Raw genomic sequence first — 17,221 nt, 5'->3', positions numbered from 1 at the left:
GTTGCCGACCTGTGTGTCGCATCGTCTCGCTGACGGTGCTGTTGGTCGCCTCATGCTCTCGCGACTATTTATAGAAGTGTTTCGACGATGCTTATTAATAGGGGCCCGACTTAACGCCTTCGTTAATTGTGACTTATGTTGGGCCGCGCGACTTGCGCGGATTTTCGCGCCATTGGCGTAGCGCGAATTTGCGACAGCGCTTGATCAAATTTATCTTAATCGTTGAAAGAAATCTCATTAATTTAATTTATCCCATCGCTTTAACTTTTCATCTGATTAGTGAAAAATCCTTAGAAATATGCGAGATAGATTTGACGACCCACTTTTCGAAAGAGCAAAATAAATGATCAATTCTTCGACGTTTTGCAATTAAATTATTAATTTTCAAGTTTAAAATACCTTTGCAATTTTGATTCTAAAATTATTAAAGCAAGATTTATTAAAAATTGAATAAAAAATAATATTTAATTAATAAATCTGTTTTTATTGCTGAAAATTCCATATCAATTTTTGACAGGAAAAAATCTATTTCAAATTGATTGAAAAAGTCTGCAGATGAGAAATGATTCGACAAACATGAGACACTCAGTCATCTATTTTTTCATTCTGATAGTATTGTTTATTGCTGAGTCAACACACTGGTAATGCGAATAACATTTATCATCGGTCGCTACAGAATTAATATTTTTCTCGCTGCAGATTTCATAATTATAATTCAATGATTTCTGCTTATTAAAATATTAATGCAAGATCACTGATTCAGAGAAACGCTAAAGTTTCATATAATCGTTTCGAACGTCGGTGTGCTTGACACCAAACGCGCTGAATTTATTCGCGCGCGCGCTGTCCACTCGCAATTATGAAACAAAATTATCGCCGCTGTTACCGGTGACAGAGTTTAATAGCGCGTTCGTCAGAAAGCCATTTTGTATCAACTTGTTCTTGGCAAACGTCATCAATCGCGACGCGCTTAAAGGTGTAACACATATGCGTGTATGTGTTTGTGTACATGTGACTACAGATCGGATATTTATCGCGCAAGGATAAACATTTGTCACGGGGAGACTTGCGCGAGTAATAATATTTCACGTTGATTCTCTCTCGCCAGGTTCAATTTACACGCAACCGACGATTCTACGAGAACTTTGGCGAGAGTCCAAAAATCCTCAGATGGAGAAAAACTTCAGAAGTGAAGAAAGATTAGAAACCGGAAAAGGCTAATCCGCAGTTTAGTTCAAATAAATTTACATTCCGATGTTCAATTTGAAAACTTAGTAAATAATTGAGTGAATTATTTCTAAATTTAAATTATTTATATTTAGACTAAGGTAATGAAGAATTTCAAGCAGTAAACAACATATCATGCATATATCTGAAGAGTCAGGATTCTGCCGTGTGTAATGCCGCCACGTGTTGTTTCAACGAAGCATGATTAGTCAGCGACTCCTGACCGAGGCGAAAGACGAGAGATAAGAAACACAAGAAGAAAGAATAATCATGGTGAAAAATGTTGATGCTAAAAGCAGTGCAACGAGATGCACGAATTGTATTATAGTAACATTTTTCCGCTTATCTGTGCACTTTTGTGTGCACAATCGCAATTATTATATTAAAATAACAGCGGAAAATCGACACAGTGCTCAGCAGATTAACTGCTCGCAAACGACAAATTCTTTCCATCAAGGCTGTGTGGAAATACAAAGAATGTAAACACGGCTAAGTAGCGAGTTATTCATTGCGAGCCGTACATTGTCTCTGAAACACAATCATATTCGTTGTGTGTAAACTAATATCAACTAAATTTTATTTATTTAAAATTTTATTTTATTTCAAACACACCATATCGTTAGCTCTACTTAAATTTATGTTTCGTTGCATTTCTAATAAATTTTGCCGGAAACTGTAAATTTGTTAGAAAATTTCTCACGTAAATTTGATAAAGTTTAACGGTGAAATAGACGAAACGAGAATGAAGGAATGAGGTAGTGCCAAACTTTCGTAAAAAGTAAAACTAAATGAAAATTAGGTGAAAATAGATAGAGAAGAGAGCCAACGGGAGAAAGACAGAAAGGAAAATTTACGTTTAGATCATTCAGACCTTTCGACTTATGATGCTCGTCCTGTGACGGTTCCTTGTGCGCCTGGATCTTCCCTATCAGCAGTTCCAGTCGCGAGCTGTTACCTTTGAAGAGCATCCTGTCTCGAAGTCCTTCAAGCGTTTCGAAAGTTTGTTAATGTTCCGGTATTCACCGATGATCAGTCTTTTCGATGGCTCTTCAACTTGTCACCAAAAGTCCACGTCGATCGTGTCAAGTATCGAACTAAATTATTATCACCGAAATATCAATATGAATATCCAATATCCAGCTTGGATATTATTAAATATAAAAATCAGATTGCTGAGAAATCGATACAAAGATTTAACGATTTAAATTAGCTCAAGCCACGTAAATAAGATCGATAAACCGACTGACACGTTAAGGGCTAACTCATCGCAATGAGATATCGATCCAGATGATAGTATTGTCCATTAAAACGTCACCACGGATCCACGTTAATTAACAAACATCTTCTGATGGTCCCGATTTAAGGCACTCTCTATTGTTCTTAATGTCTTCTTGATATATCTTCAAAATAATTTATTCTCATCAAATTATGCACATTAAATTTCAAAACGGAAGAGCACAACGTCCCGATTCGGTGATGACTCAATCGATAAATACGCCTTCCAAGCATGCGTATCCTATCATGTCCTTCGATCACCTTTCGATCCGGTGTTCCGTGATCTTCGCTGAGTAATCATTGGCACTTGTGTTAATGTGCTTCAATTATATCGTACATCCGCGCTGGGTTCCTCTGCTGGATCCTATCGGATAACTCTGGATCGCACGGATCGGCGATCGATCCACCGTCGATCGCGATACACCGAGAACTGCGAGTCTCGTCAGCCGATCCGGCATCTCGGGCGATCTCGAGGCGAGCGCGCGCTCCCACAAGGGGGTCCCACCCGTGACTATTATCGCGCGCGATGCAAAGCAACGCACGCATACATAGATGTACACACATGTACGAGAGGTAGGAGTCGTCCTCCGTCGTGAGTGCCGGGAGAAACGACGGCAGGAAGAACACGGGGAGAGGGTACGTCGAAAAGCCGCGCGAGTGAGGCCAGGGGTCCCCTGGGAAACCAGCCACCGCATTGGACGGTAGGCGGGATCACACACTAACGAGAGTACACCCACCTTCCGAGAACCGCCACCCGGCACCTATTTAACCTTTCCTCGTAACCGGCTCGTCCACCTAATCCTCCACCTCCTCGCGCGCAGATCTCGAAAAGAATACTCGCGAGCGGGCAGTCGCCGCGCTGCTTTTACGCCACGCGCGCGATTCATGATTGTAGCGAGTAGTTGGAAGTCTTCGTTCATGATCGTAACGAGGTTGTAGGTTTTATATTTCCTCTACTTGTGAGAAGCTTTGAGTCTATATTCTTTATTAGAGAAAATTTTTGAAGATGTAAAATTTTGACGAGGAAACGTCCGTCACGTTAGTTTGACTTTTGCGGAAATTTGAAGAAAATGGAGATACGATTCTCTTTTCAGTTTTATGATTACAACATTAATAAATCTCAAAATATTTTTAATTTGATAATACGTATATATATCTATTCTGCATTTAAATGACATACTTTAGATATTTTTGTCTTCAGAAATTATATTAATTAACAAAGAAATTAAGAGAATGAACAAATGAGCACTACAGCCATAGAATTTGAGATATGCCGCCTTCTGATCTCTTAATTTTATTAGTTAAGTATAGCTATTTATTTATTTATTTATTTATTTATTATTATTGTTATTATTAGATGACATTTCGACGAATGTAATGACCGTCGCGTCTGTTGGAGTTTCTAAATCGCGTGTAATCGTTTTTTCTGTTTTTGTTCTATCTATTTCTTCGCACCCAGCGTTGCGATTCGCATGAATAATCGAACTCTCCGCTTGTCAAATTCACGGCGATTTCGTACGCAAGGCGACTCGTTACCCGCGGCTAATGCTACAAAAGCACCGGTCAGGAAACTTTCAACGGGGTATTCAACCACAAAAGAGTTCCGTTATTGGCCGGTTAGCGTCGTAGAAAATGAGTTCGTTCTGTCCGCAGAAAATCGCTCGCGTTATTCAAAAAAATCAAGCAGTCTTAATAAACCTAAATTTTGATATAAAAAATTAAATTATAAAATGTATAAACTCTGCAATACGTTGTTACATGTAATTACATGTAATTATATTATCATACTAATAAATATTTACTTTACGATAATTATTAAAATATAATTTAAATCATAAATATAATAATCATAATTATTATTCTACAATTCGTACACATTATTAAGCGAATAAAACACGTGCTTCGCATGAGCTAATTTTTCGATGTCGCTGGCCTGTTGCGAGCTTGACGCGACAGGGTTCCAGAAAAGACTTGAAAAACACGAAGAAGCAGGAAGCGAAGAAACAAGAAAGGGGACAGTGGGGAGTGAAAGGTGAATTTTGGGAGAGTGACCCCCCCGCGAGTCCTGTGAAATCGCGCGGAATGGATTCTCACACGCGGCTGGAGCTCAGTACCACCTTATGGTGTACGCAACGACTCCCTATGGGGACTCATAAGGTGCGCGACCCGTAATCCGGTAAACCATGCCCAGGAAGGCGCCAGCGCCCACCCATCGCGATTATTTATCTCATTGCGATCGTGACATTAGGTGGTCCTCGACGTCTTTCTTCTTCTTCGCTTTTTTTTCTACGAGTGAGCTCCGCCACCTCCGGTGTTCCGATCAATACGTCAACGTAATTCCTGCGGCGACGCGTTTATATTTTTGTAGTATACGCGTCACGTTCCCAAACATATGTTAATAGCAAAGCATGTGGCTAGGTTGTTAATATTAGGAAAAGTTATGATTAGTCGGTTGTGTCGAAAGATAAGAATCTTACAAGATTTCTTTACATATTGTCCAGTTATTTTTTACGTGTTTGTATAGGATGTTCCATGGCAAGTTGCTGAAACTAATTAGCTGCCATTTTTAAACGCACATAGGAAGCAAGATAAATAAAATATCGTTTAACTGAGGACATTAGACAAACACATAAAAAATAACCGACATTCTTCGTTTAATTTCAAATGGCATTCATCAGAATTTTAACTTGAGGTAATGAATACCTGGTGCAAAAAGCAAGACTATTGTAGTTATCTAAATGCTATTTATTTCAACCGACTCTGGGATAAAGTTTTTTGAAATATTCTCGTGATGGATTTGTCATCGATTTCCATAGTTTGCGGTATCAATCCGCGGTACGATCGATTTATCGCCGAACTGGACCGGATCATGCAAACGAGTTCATTCGAGCCTTGATCGAGACGAAAACCGTGCGATCGGTCCCACCGAGGCAAAACCGTAAACCGAAGCGGTAAAAAGTGGAGAGACGCTGCTAGAGAGATCGTCATCTTAGGTACGCACGTCCGAGCATGCTCGAGTTGTCTGAAATGGTCTGTGATGATATCTTTATCTGCGATTATATTTATGTCACACGATTTTGTACTGTTCCGAGACTTTTCAGATCCCGTTATGATACTCGCGATGCAAAAGAGTGGAGAAAAAAAAGAATCGGTTTATCGGTCACCGGATATTCAATTTATCACGGATCAGTTTGATTTTAACGTGCACATTTTTAGAAAAAAAAATATATACAAGACAATAGAGACAATGCAATTATTTACTAAATTATGCGAGAATGTAGAGCATATATCGCGACGAATTCTCTGAATTTAAACGACGAGTCGTTGTGGGAGGCACCTTAATAAGGCGCATGTGCGAGTGAAGACGATGTTGCGAGCGACTCCGCCTACGCCTGCTCCGTCCGTGTCTCGCTCTCTCGTCGTGGTGCACGCGTTTTCCCTGCCGCATCCACGTTCTCACACGTATACGCCACGCTGGCCGGCACGCTGGCCTGAATCGCGTGCTACCACCCACGTCAACAACGCGCGCTCGTCGGCTCCCACCACCGGAGGATGCGCCACGCGCGATTTCATTCATAGCACCGGTGATCCGCGCGCGTATTAAGCGATGTTCACACATCGCGGCTCGTCAATGAACCAGTTGTGTCTTATTTCACGTTCGATTAATGAAAAAAAAAACGTTTCCTTATTATTCTGCTGCATTGTGCGTAATATATTAAATTTAATTATTATAAATTTTTAAATTTTCGTAAAGCGTAAAATATACATTAGAGTGATTCCATGTATTGCAATTTTATTCAATATCGCGTTTGTGGTTGAATGGTTCTTGGTTGAGAAGCATCTCTTGATGAGACCTAACATCACCACCTCATTTACATGAAATTTACTTTCATTCTCATTCGATTCATGATAGGCTACGTGCACCTTACGACAATTCGTAAGACGCATCTCGCCTGCGGAAGGCCCGCCGCATCACCGCGTTACCGTTTCGCTATTTGCGGTCGGCGGATCACACGGAAACCGTAGGATCGCGCTTCGATATTCCCGAAGGCCTGTGAGAACGCTTGCGACCAAGAAGGTACGACGTTCCTTCATGAATTTATTAGATTGAGACTTTCTCACGCGAGTATCTCGGAGGAGACCTGCGAGACGCGGAAGCGACGCGTCGTTTCCGTCGTTCTCATGACTTTCTCGGAGTCTGTCTCGGAGAAACGTGAAAAACGGTAATTATTTATTTATTATGGAATATTGGAGACGCGTCTTTGTTGATTTTAGTGAAATTATTGTCGAGTCAAAAAATTTAATATTCCAAACTTTTACGTTTACAACATTGCAAAATTTGTTTAACTTTTTAATTTTCGCAACTTTTAATTAAAACTCAATCAAAAATTTTGAAGATTAGATCCTTGCTTGCCTGGAATCTTAAGTCTCTCTTAAGTCCGATTGCACCAAGAAACCGTAAATTTAAACCCGAATGGAAGCGTTTCGAGGTAACTTCCGACCCAAGATCGAGACGAGTTATGCGACCGACAGGAAGTGAGCTGACCGGAAGAGCCGGTCCTCTTAGACGATGCACCCTCGACCGTTTGTCTTAGTGGAGAATAGGCGAGATACCCCGTTAAAGTCTTAAGCTACCGAAGCATTAACGAACCGGATTTTAGCGGTGAAAGACAGGAAGTTATATCTTCCGGAGTCGGACACTATGTGATAATGCGTTAACAGAAACTTGGATTATTTATCTACATACAATTGTCTGCTGACAACAAATGAATGCGATAATGCAATGCGTCATCTCAAATAAAACGTGACTAATTGTTAAAATGAGTAATTATAAGTAATTATATGTAAAATTGCTATGAATAATAATTACGCAAATAAAATATAAAGTAATAAAATAATTATACAAATCTATATCAAACAAACATAGTCAAATTATTATAACAATCTAAAATTATAATATATATGTATATTATGCAGATACAAATATATCATTATTAGGCTCTCTCTTTTCTTACGTCGATCGCAATATTTAGATATTTTGTTGGATCTATTAGAATGGACCATATTAAATGTGTAACCCGGAAAATTTGTCAAGGACCATGATACCGCTAGCATTTGTTACGGGTCGGATTTTGGAGAAGCCCTTTTCAAACGGTTCAAGAATGACTAGCGCATCTAATGCAACCCCCCTATGTAGCGTGTCTAATGGAAGAATTCACACGATATTGAAGACTAAATGATTTTGTCAGAGAGCAGATTGGTTTTTCGTCCCTTACGCGTATCTGAACGCACGAGGAAAATTCCGATAGCTAGTTCCCAGTAGATTCGGTAGTGTAAACCTATATAAGATACCGAAGCCTAAGGTATTTCCGATAAGGTATTTCCGATAAGATATTTCCGATAAGGCGCGGCTTCCTTAATGTGTATTCGACTCGCGTATATCTTTTTTTTTTATCCGTTCCGACAAACAAGCCGTCAGCGCGACATGCATATCGTTGTGGCCTTTGATTAAGTACTGACTTTTCTTTATTTTCCGTTGTCTGGACAACGATTATAAGATAAAGAGGCCCGTGGCGCAGTTCGGTTCATCGCTAGCTGTCGATGCGATTAGATGATGTATTTTGTATTGTGTTTTATAAAATGGTCTTTTGCATGAGCGCCTTACAATAAGACGCCCACAATCATTAACGTGCCTATCTCAAAGTTTCCTGAATCTACTGATTGCCTTCCATAATGAATTTTTGTCCCAATAATTAAGGAATTTTTTCAACTATATGTTTGATAAATATTTAGTTAACGTCCACCTTTTTTAAATAACTTGTATTCGATTTATTTCTGCACTCAATTGTCTAATGTTATTTAATGCTCGAATTTACAATTACTATTTAAGTTGTATAAACATTTTATAAAAATTAAAATAACTAAATGCTAATTATATTATTTTTCTTCATTTTAAACACAAAATAATCGATTTTTATTATTCTTTCATCAGAAACTCCAATTCATACAGTTTTGTAATAGAACTGATTCACACTCTTTCTAAAATTTCTTTTTCTTTTTTATTTCAAACACAAAACAATCGATTTTTCTTTTATCAGAAACTTCAATTCATATGTTTTCGTAATAGAATTGATTCAAGACTGTTTCTAAAAAAAAAAAAAAATTGAGCCATTCAGCGTCCTCTTCGTGGTTCGTAAATTCGACGATGATCGTGATACGAACTCATTTATTTTTTCGGTCGTTCTTTTACCCCCGAGAAGACCCACCGGCAGGCACCCCGTTCGAGCGCATGATCTTTCCGGTATCGCCGGCGCTAAGAGCTCCTATTTTTTCGCCGAACGAAGGGAACGAAAGCGAACGGTATATTGTCGACCACGAGAAGAGATCGGGCAGGTGAGCTCTTAACGCGTTGTTGGGGGGCCCAATATCAAAGCCGACCGCCTGAGGTCCCGTCCCCAAGGATTCGACGCGACCACCGTTCGTCATTAAGGACCAGTCGACCGTTTACTTCTAGCAATGGGTCTGCGGACGTGTCGGTAGCTGAAAAACAAACGCCCAGCATCCGTAACCACCTACGATGCTGCCCGAACAGCACGGGCGTGTCGTAATTTTTAGATTTTACTTGTCATTCTCAGCACATCAACGTCCCAATTAACACTTAATCGCCACTTTTGAAAAGTGTGCAAGTGCGTATTTGTCTTCAGCAATTTTCAGATCTATCTAAAATCGAAATAATCAACCCGAACTATTTGTCTAATTTAATTTGACACACAAATTATATATTTTATGTCTTTTTAAATAAATGATTAAAAATACTGACTTTGCAAGCTGAAAAAGTTAAACTGATTTGAATTTGTAATGCAGCAGTGCATAAAATTATTCGGTTTAGTGTATTGTCAAAGGTGGATCCATCACGGCGCGTGCCCTTCGGTCACGCATCGACTGCGGGGTTCATCGAGGTATGTCGAGATTGGGTCTCACCTGTCCTTTTAAAAGTAGAATGCTTACTCGGTGCGCGAGTGTAAACCGTAAAAAAAAAGAAAAAAAAAGAAACTGCAAGTAAGAAGACACCTGACAAAGCCGCACGATCTATTTCACGAGTAAGTAGCACCTGCAGCCACTGCCCTCGCGCTCGTTGGACCGAAGCTTTCGGAAACAGCACAAATCTCTTGATTTTTTGTTCAATTTTATATTCCCGATGTATTTAATATCTGCATTAATCTTTTCTCGATTGCTAGGATATCAAGCAAATTTAAAAAAGTGTATATATGTTGAAGAGAATAGCAGATAAAATAAAAAATTTTTTAATTATTCTTATTAATTAAAATAATAAGGAGATCTGGGCTAAACTTTTGGTCAGGAAAAATCCGCATTCATCATTACGAAGAAATTTAATCCGAGGATTTCTTTAGTTTATGTCGATCAAAGAAATCGATATCGTAGAAATAAAGGTGCACGCCGGACGAGCACGGGATTAAATGGACAGTTGTTTTCACTCGGTATTGTTTCGTAGCTGTTTCTGATTAAGCGTTACACCGACATTCATCGCGATATCGAAATCGAAGTTTCGCAAAGAAAGTTTCGGCAGGCTTACGTAGCGGGGAGACTTTCATTTCATTCGCGAAAGTGTTAAACCGCGAGATCCTTGGCTTTTTACTCGTTCTACAAATTACGATATTAGAAAAATTTGAGCGAGCAACTGATGGACGACAATAAAGCTGCTCTCGGTATTTATCACAAAATTAACATCGCTTCTAGTATTAAAAGGTTTTAAAAATGTCCTTTTATAAATTTTACTTTCTCAATTAGTTTTATAAATATAAAAACATTATTTGACAATCCATTTGCGACAAATAGAAGCTGCAGACTCTATTCATACTAGAAAAATCCTAGCCTTGAAATCTAACAAAAATTTATTTTTTATTAAGATAATTTCATAAGATACTGATTACTTTTGCAAAAATAATTAATAGACATTATTTCTCAAATTTTCAAATTTTTATTTTTTTTACTGACAAGAAGCGAGAGTTTATAGAGAGAATATAAGAAGGTTGAGGGTTTTAACGAAGCGACTATATCGACTTAAATGTCGCAGGTATGTTAGAACGATACTACTTGTTGCTTCGAGATACCTATAGCGCGGCGAAATAACACGAGTGTTGATCCTTCTTGTTTCAAGTAAAAACACCATAGCTCTGCCTATTTGCAGATCATCGTGACAATTCAAAATATTTGCGGAGTTGATGGTGTAACAATTTCACGGACGCCAAGAATAATTTTATTTCTTCAACAAGTGTAAATTGTATCAAATTATAATCTTGTATAATAAAAATAATTAATATAAGCTGCAGTGTTATAAAAAAATAAAAATAATAAAAATAATATTCATAAATAAGACGGAGAAAATAATGTGCGTACATGAGAAAAATTGCACCACATCTTCTATGAAATTGACGTACGTAAAACACAGCGTGAAAAAGATTGGAAGATTGCTTAAGTATCACGTATGAAAAATTTCGTGTCATACAAATAAATTATCCTTCGTTTTTACAAATAAACTCCATTAAGTCCGGCACGAATTGGGCAATTGCACTACGATCGGCTGTTGGGAGAGCGCGCGATTCGAGGCGGAATAAAGATGGATCTCGTTAGGCACTCGCGCGAGTGGTAGGTAGGTGCCTCCTCGTGGGTGCCCGAGGCGTCGCGTACCTCGTACCTGGATCTCAGATTACAATCTCCCCAGGGGAATGGTGCCAAGATTAAGAGCCTCTCGCTCCTCGAGCAAGGCGCGCGTGCATATGCTTACAAAACGGCGATGAAGAGGCCCGGCAGTAGGCGAAACGAAGATCGTGTAGAAATAAAAAGAGAAGGGGCGAGGAAGAGAAAAATGACGAAACGGAAAGAGATGATGGAAGAAAAAGACCACGAGCTAAAGAGAAAAAAAGAAGACAACATGAGTACCAGAAGGAACAAATAAAAGAGAAGAAAATAAAAAAGATTGCTGCGTTTTGTTAGGAAAAAATAAGAAAGTACTCCTTTGTCAAAATTCTTAAATAATAAATATAAATATATATAAATTCTAGAGTTTAAAAAAATTTTCTGGACATATAAATAAATTCTTTGATAGAATTATACAAGATAAAAAATTTTCAGTAAAATAATTGACTTCATTTTAGCCAAAGAAATTTCTAGGAGAAAAGTGGCTTACTAGAAGGTTTTTAGAAGAACAGCCTGTATATGTGATACAAATAATACACTAATAATATACTCGTACAAATTACACGCTATACGTAAAGACTTTGTAATTGAGCTTGAAACAAGCAATCCTCGGAAATCGAGTGGCTGGTATGAAATAAAGATGCGGATATCGATATCTACAGCTTGGACTCAAATTCACTTAGATTGTCGGAGATCGCGGTATATCGAAGCTGCACGCAGGGTGAAGGGTTTATCTGCAGTTAAGGGCTTATCTACGCGCGAGTCGGCGGACAGGAATGCGAGATCCCGATAGGGCACCGCGGAGGGTTTCTTTCGCTCGACCAGATCGCGGCTTGAACTGGAGGTGGCACGAGCGCAGCAGGTTCTTCAGGTTCCCCGGTTCTCGCCGCAGCACGTATTCTTTGCCTCGGCGTATTTGTCCCTGGATATACGCGTGACATCTTAATCTCTCCGGACCTGCTATTCGCGTCCTTCTCGCCGTGTCTCTCTTCCTCCCTTACGCTTTGTGTCTTCTCTCCCTCTATCTCTTTATATCTCTTCTTTTCTCCGCCCTTCAACATTGTACCGACGAAGAACCCTTTCCAGTTGCAAGGCGAACTTTCTTATTGTTTTTATTATAAGATAAAATAAATAAACTACTTTATGTATTCGATATCGTATTATGTATTTGATATCTACTTTATGTGTTAGTTTGTAAAAATTTTTACAAACTAATACATAAAGTAGATATCAAATTATAAATACTTGTAGCTCAGTGTAATTAAAAAAAAATTAAATTAAGCCTGTAGAATCACACAGAACGAAATAAACATTTTAATCGAGCGGGATGAAAAATCACGGTGTGGGTGTCAAGAGTAACAACGGGGCGACACTGTCTACCGTGTCGCTCGACAGGGGGGCCTTGATTCTCGAACTTTATCAGAGGTGCTCGGAAAGCAGAGAAAAATAAAGGCAGACTGAAGGAAAGGGAGAACGGAGCAACAGTATGCGTGAGAGCCGACGGTGCTAGGACCCGTTTTGTCTTGGACCCCCGCGGGAGTTTCAGGGACCCCCGCTGACCGATGGTACCACGCTAACTGTCGTGTCATTGTCACGAGTCACACTACGGAGACATTTATTCGAAACCGACATACGGAAAAAGAGGGAGGGAGAGAGAGAGACAGAATCGTTTCCTTCGCGTTAGTCACGCACGATTGCCATAGTTGGAGCATCACGCACCAACTAGATTCTACACTGCTAGCGTACTTCGGAGTACGTAAACTTCTCCCGTTCGGCAGCGAACACGTTCAAAATCTTCGCGTGATTGGAGTAATAAGATAATAATCCCGATAATATAATGCGAACGGAAATAATTTATGTAACAATGAATAAAACACAGACACATAATTATTAATTTTTCACATTTCTCTGTTATGCGATTAAAAATACTTTGTGTAAAAAAATTCAAAACAAAGTTTGATAAATTTTATCCGAGCCTATTGTTTCTCAATGATTCGCAGATAACTAAATCTAATGTGATAATAAGTTTTACAGCGGTAATTGATCGTTTAAGATGAGAGAGCAGCGCATCGCAGAAAGAGAAACGGTGTTTGGCGCAAGGAATCGGGCACCTCCTTCGCTCGCACCGCAAGTCCGGAGTGTTAAGGCCCGACGAATGGAGTGTTAAGGTACCGACGTCACGTTTTCCGTGGGAGCAGAGCGAGGAGAATCAGGTGACAAGACAAAGGACACAAGAAAAGTTCCGCGCGTTGAGGTCGGTCTCGGCGGAGTGTGGGAAGCTCGGCGGCTACGCTTCGCTCTTTAACCGATGGTCGCGTCTCTCTTTACAATTCTTTGTGAAACAGAAGAGAGTGTAACGCCGCTCGCTTTATTTATAGCCCGATCGAGGTAAAACACTTCGGTAAAAGTGGCTCTTATTCGCATTTTACTTACGGTTCGGAAAGCCGCAAGAATTGTCATTAATTCAGCAATCAGCAGAACCGTTTCGACGAATGAATGAATATTTTAGGCGAAATTCTGTCAGTAGAACATAATTTTGAGAGATAGTAGTAATAACCGCAATCAAATCTATAATATAATAAATGTGTGGACAAAAAGATTAATAATATAATTAATATGAGCTAAAAATCATTATCAATACTGTGAAAATAATATTTGAAACGTTCGTATGACTTTATTTAAGAATTGCATTGATGTTTATTACTGTTTCGTTTCGAGAATTAAGCAAATTAGGAACTCGATTTTCGCGCAGCCGCACTGTGGTGTCAATTATGCCAGGACTCCCATCGTCGTCGGATCGCAGCTGTAGGATTTCGATGAGACAAATCGAAACGGAGCGATGCCGACGTGAGGCGAGGAGGAGACAGCGCGGGGTGGCGCATATCATCTTAAAGTTTAATTGAGTCTCGATCCCGCGGGGTCGCAGCCCCGAAGCCAATCTTACTCGACGCGGGCCCCGTGGGACTCCGAGATACGCCGCTGCACCCTCTCTTGCTCGTCTACGACGGTCGGCGTTTCATCGTCTCCCGGCGGATTATCCACGGGTATCTCCTGACGCAACCTTCTCGCAGAAACATTCGTCTTGGACCAATCTAGCGACGTGCTCTGCCCGATGACGCGAAACCGAGAATCGTCTATATCGGCATTTGCAAACTGTCCGAAACTAAAACTGACACTGTCTGCGCGCGGAATCGCACGAGTACTGGCCACAATGGGACCATTTTGATTGAAAGTAAAATCTGTCGCAAAATTTTGCTTTATTTATGTGCGACAATAATAAATATTTCAAATCCAGAATAAAGAATTAACAAATTTAGAAATACTTTTCGGCGAATTGATTAAATAAATAAACGATGATGTAACGTTGATCGTGAAATCAAACTATAAAAGGAAGTTTAATTTGAGACCGCAGCTTCTGCGCAATGGAGATGCAATTAGGGTAATTAAGCGCGACCAAGATACGGGAGCGAATCGATGATTCCGGCGGATGTTCTAAAGTTTCTAGGGGGACGAAAGGGACGCTCGAATCGGGCCGTTTCGCTCCATTTCGCGGCGGTTAATGCCTGCCATTCGGAAGGACGGTATCGGATGTCCCGCGAGCGGGCGCTCACAAAGCGCACGCACGAGGACGAAAATCAGCGCCGCCCTTTCTTAGGACCCGCCACCCCTTTTTCGCCGAATGATTCCCCTCTGCGAGGAGACCACCGCACTGCGCGCATTGACAGAGAAGAGTAAGACGAAGAAAGGAAGAGGAAGCAAGGAGAGAGACGACAAGGTTGTGTGCCACGATTTAGAATAATATAGAATGGATATCCTGTCCGCGGAGAACCGATGGGGCCCCATGTTGTCCCCTTTATGTACCCGGTATTAGGTGGCGCGTGTAACTCGATATGTTCGCCAGCGAGCGGGTTTAAGACAAGGTATGAGTTGTGAAGGGCGAACCCTTCATCGCTGTGTATTCTTAAGGGCGCATATAGCGGTCCTCCCACGAAACGCTTGCGAGCGTTTAAGAAAATCGAAGAGTGACTTTGCGGAATGTTAGATTGCATCGTCGTTATGATTTTTGACTGCGATTAGACTTCGATTGGTGATTAGCAACAATTGATTATGCTACGTGAATTTAAATTTTGGAAATTTTAATACAATCAAATACTTTACAAGATGACTTCATGTGTGGGATATTAAATAAAAAAGTCATATAAATGTATAATTATGATTAAATTTTAACTTATAAAAAATAGATTAATTTCACAACAATGAAATTTTGATTTAATTTAATTATTCGAAATTTGATAATGTTTTGTAATAAAAAAATCTATATTACGACATAGAATAATTTTAATCTACAATTAGAGGAATACGACAACGAAATACCACGAATTTCGTGGGAGAACAGATATACGTGTGCACAAACGCAATCTTTGGATTATGGACGCGGGTGTCCTACGAGGGCGGTTTATTGTGGCCCACCCTTTGTACACGATTCTATAAACCGTGACAAGATGATTGGAGTATCTGGTTTCTACTACTGCAGGTGAATAAGCGCTGAGGGTTAAACGTCGAAAAAAGATTGCAAACCGTGTTGATCTTCTTTCTACCGTAAAGAAGCGATGGTATTTCACCATTTAGAGAGTGCAAATTCAGCTCTCAAAATTATAAAGAAATTCCTTCTACAAGAACAAAGTCTCTATGCTTGTCCGATAAAAAAGTGATTTTGATCGATTTTTATAAAAAATATATATATAATATAAATGTCAAAAGTGTAAAGTGTTAAATTTTTTATATAGAAAAGCATATTTTTTCACCAAATACAATTTTCATGTGTAAAAAATACCACAAAATTATTAACATATCAAGATTAATGATAAATATAAATAAATACAATAAAACAAATAAAGATATCGCTCGATTTACGCAATACTGCATACAACTACCGCAATATAACCTTATTTTAAAAACAAAGTTTCATTAAGGTAATAGCACGCTAAAATACATCAATATTTTCTTTTACGAAACTTGTACTTAAAAATATATCCTCGAATGATGGGTCGAAACACGCGCCAAAATGAGAACGCAAGGGGCATTGTCCAGCTTTGTTGATGAGCGCGTTAGTGTAATACCCGGCGTTTGTTCAGCACCGCGATGGAGAAGGGCTCTTCTCTCGTGTCCGTGGTATCGCACCCGGGCATCATCCCGCGGTATACTCGGGAAGGAGGCGGTGGTCCTCTCGGGGGAGAGATGGAGCACGAAGCACGGGAAGCCCGGCCAATTGGCGCCCAGGGTGCATTTGCGTCTAATTCAATGCATTATACCTACACCCCCGCCTCCTTCGCCGCCCCCTCGATCCCTCGGATACACATCCGCCGTTGGCTAACCGAGAAACGCTCTCCGAGAAACGCACATCGATCCGCTCCCTTCGATGCCAGACGATTTCTTCCAGCGCGCTACGCGTTTCGACCCTCGGAATCTGTCGGCGGTTGACTGGCGAGAGTGACTTTTTTTCCAGCGAGATCACGCGTGCGGTTAATTTAACTTGGTGAAGGGTGTTAAGAATTAACAAAATTTATTCCCGAATTTCCGCGAAGAAAAAGATAGGACTTAATATTTTAGATGTATTTCTGCAAGGATTTTCCTTTTCTCGCCGTTTCTTCTATTAAGAGCTGCGAGTAATACATGACGTGAATAAAATAGCAGTTCGACTGTTATTAAGGATAAAGAATAATGTGGAATTCCCGCGAGAATATTCGCAACACCGTATCATATTCTATACCATGTTTGAGTAGTCTCTAGTAAGGCATTAATTTACTTTATGATTATGTACTTACACACACAGAGAAACAAATTGCTGTGTACAATATGCCGTGCGTGTAATAATTTATCTGTTACAGAAATAACGTAATCGATCAAACGTGATTAGAACTCGAACGATCTTATTATTATCTGTACATCTTATTTGGAATTGTTGGAAAGACCGGCGTTCTTCTCATCTAGATTTCTTGCC

The 17,221-nt window shown here is 39.8% G+C and overlaps 1 protein-coding gene across 4 annotated transcripts in view; it reads right to left on the bottom strand.

Moving 5' to 3' along the window:
- The window catches only part of L (zinc finger protein Lobe), a 73,712-nt gene that overhangs the window by 16,712 nt on the left and 39,779 nt on the right, over positions 1-17,221 (bottom strand). Inside the window, exon 1 of one of the 4 annotated variants that reach the window (XM_012363023.2) lies at positions 2,099-3,010. The exons of the other annotated variants lie outside the window; for them this stretch is intronic. Within the exon in view, the coding sequence (XP_012218446.2) occupies positions 2,099-2,195 (97 nt within the window). The 5' untranslated portion in view covers positions 2,196-3,010. Of the gene's footprint in view, positions 1-2,098; positions 3,011-17,221 lie in introns of those variants that run through there. 4 annotated transcript variants of the gene reach the window in all.

This window comes from Linepithema humile, chromosome 3 (assembly GCF_040581485.1).
Source record: "Linepithema humile isolate Giens D197 chromosome 3, Lhum_UNIL_v1.0, whole genome shotgun sequence".
Taxonomy (NCBI): Eukaryota; Metazoa; Arthropoda; class Insecta; order Hymenoptera; family Formicidae; genus Linepithema; species Linepithema humile.
This window is presented reverse-complemented; position numbering and strand designations above follow the sequence as displayed.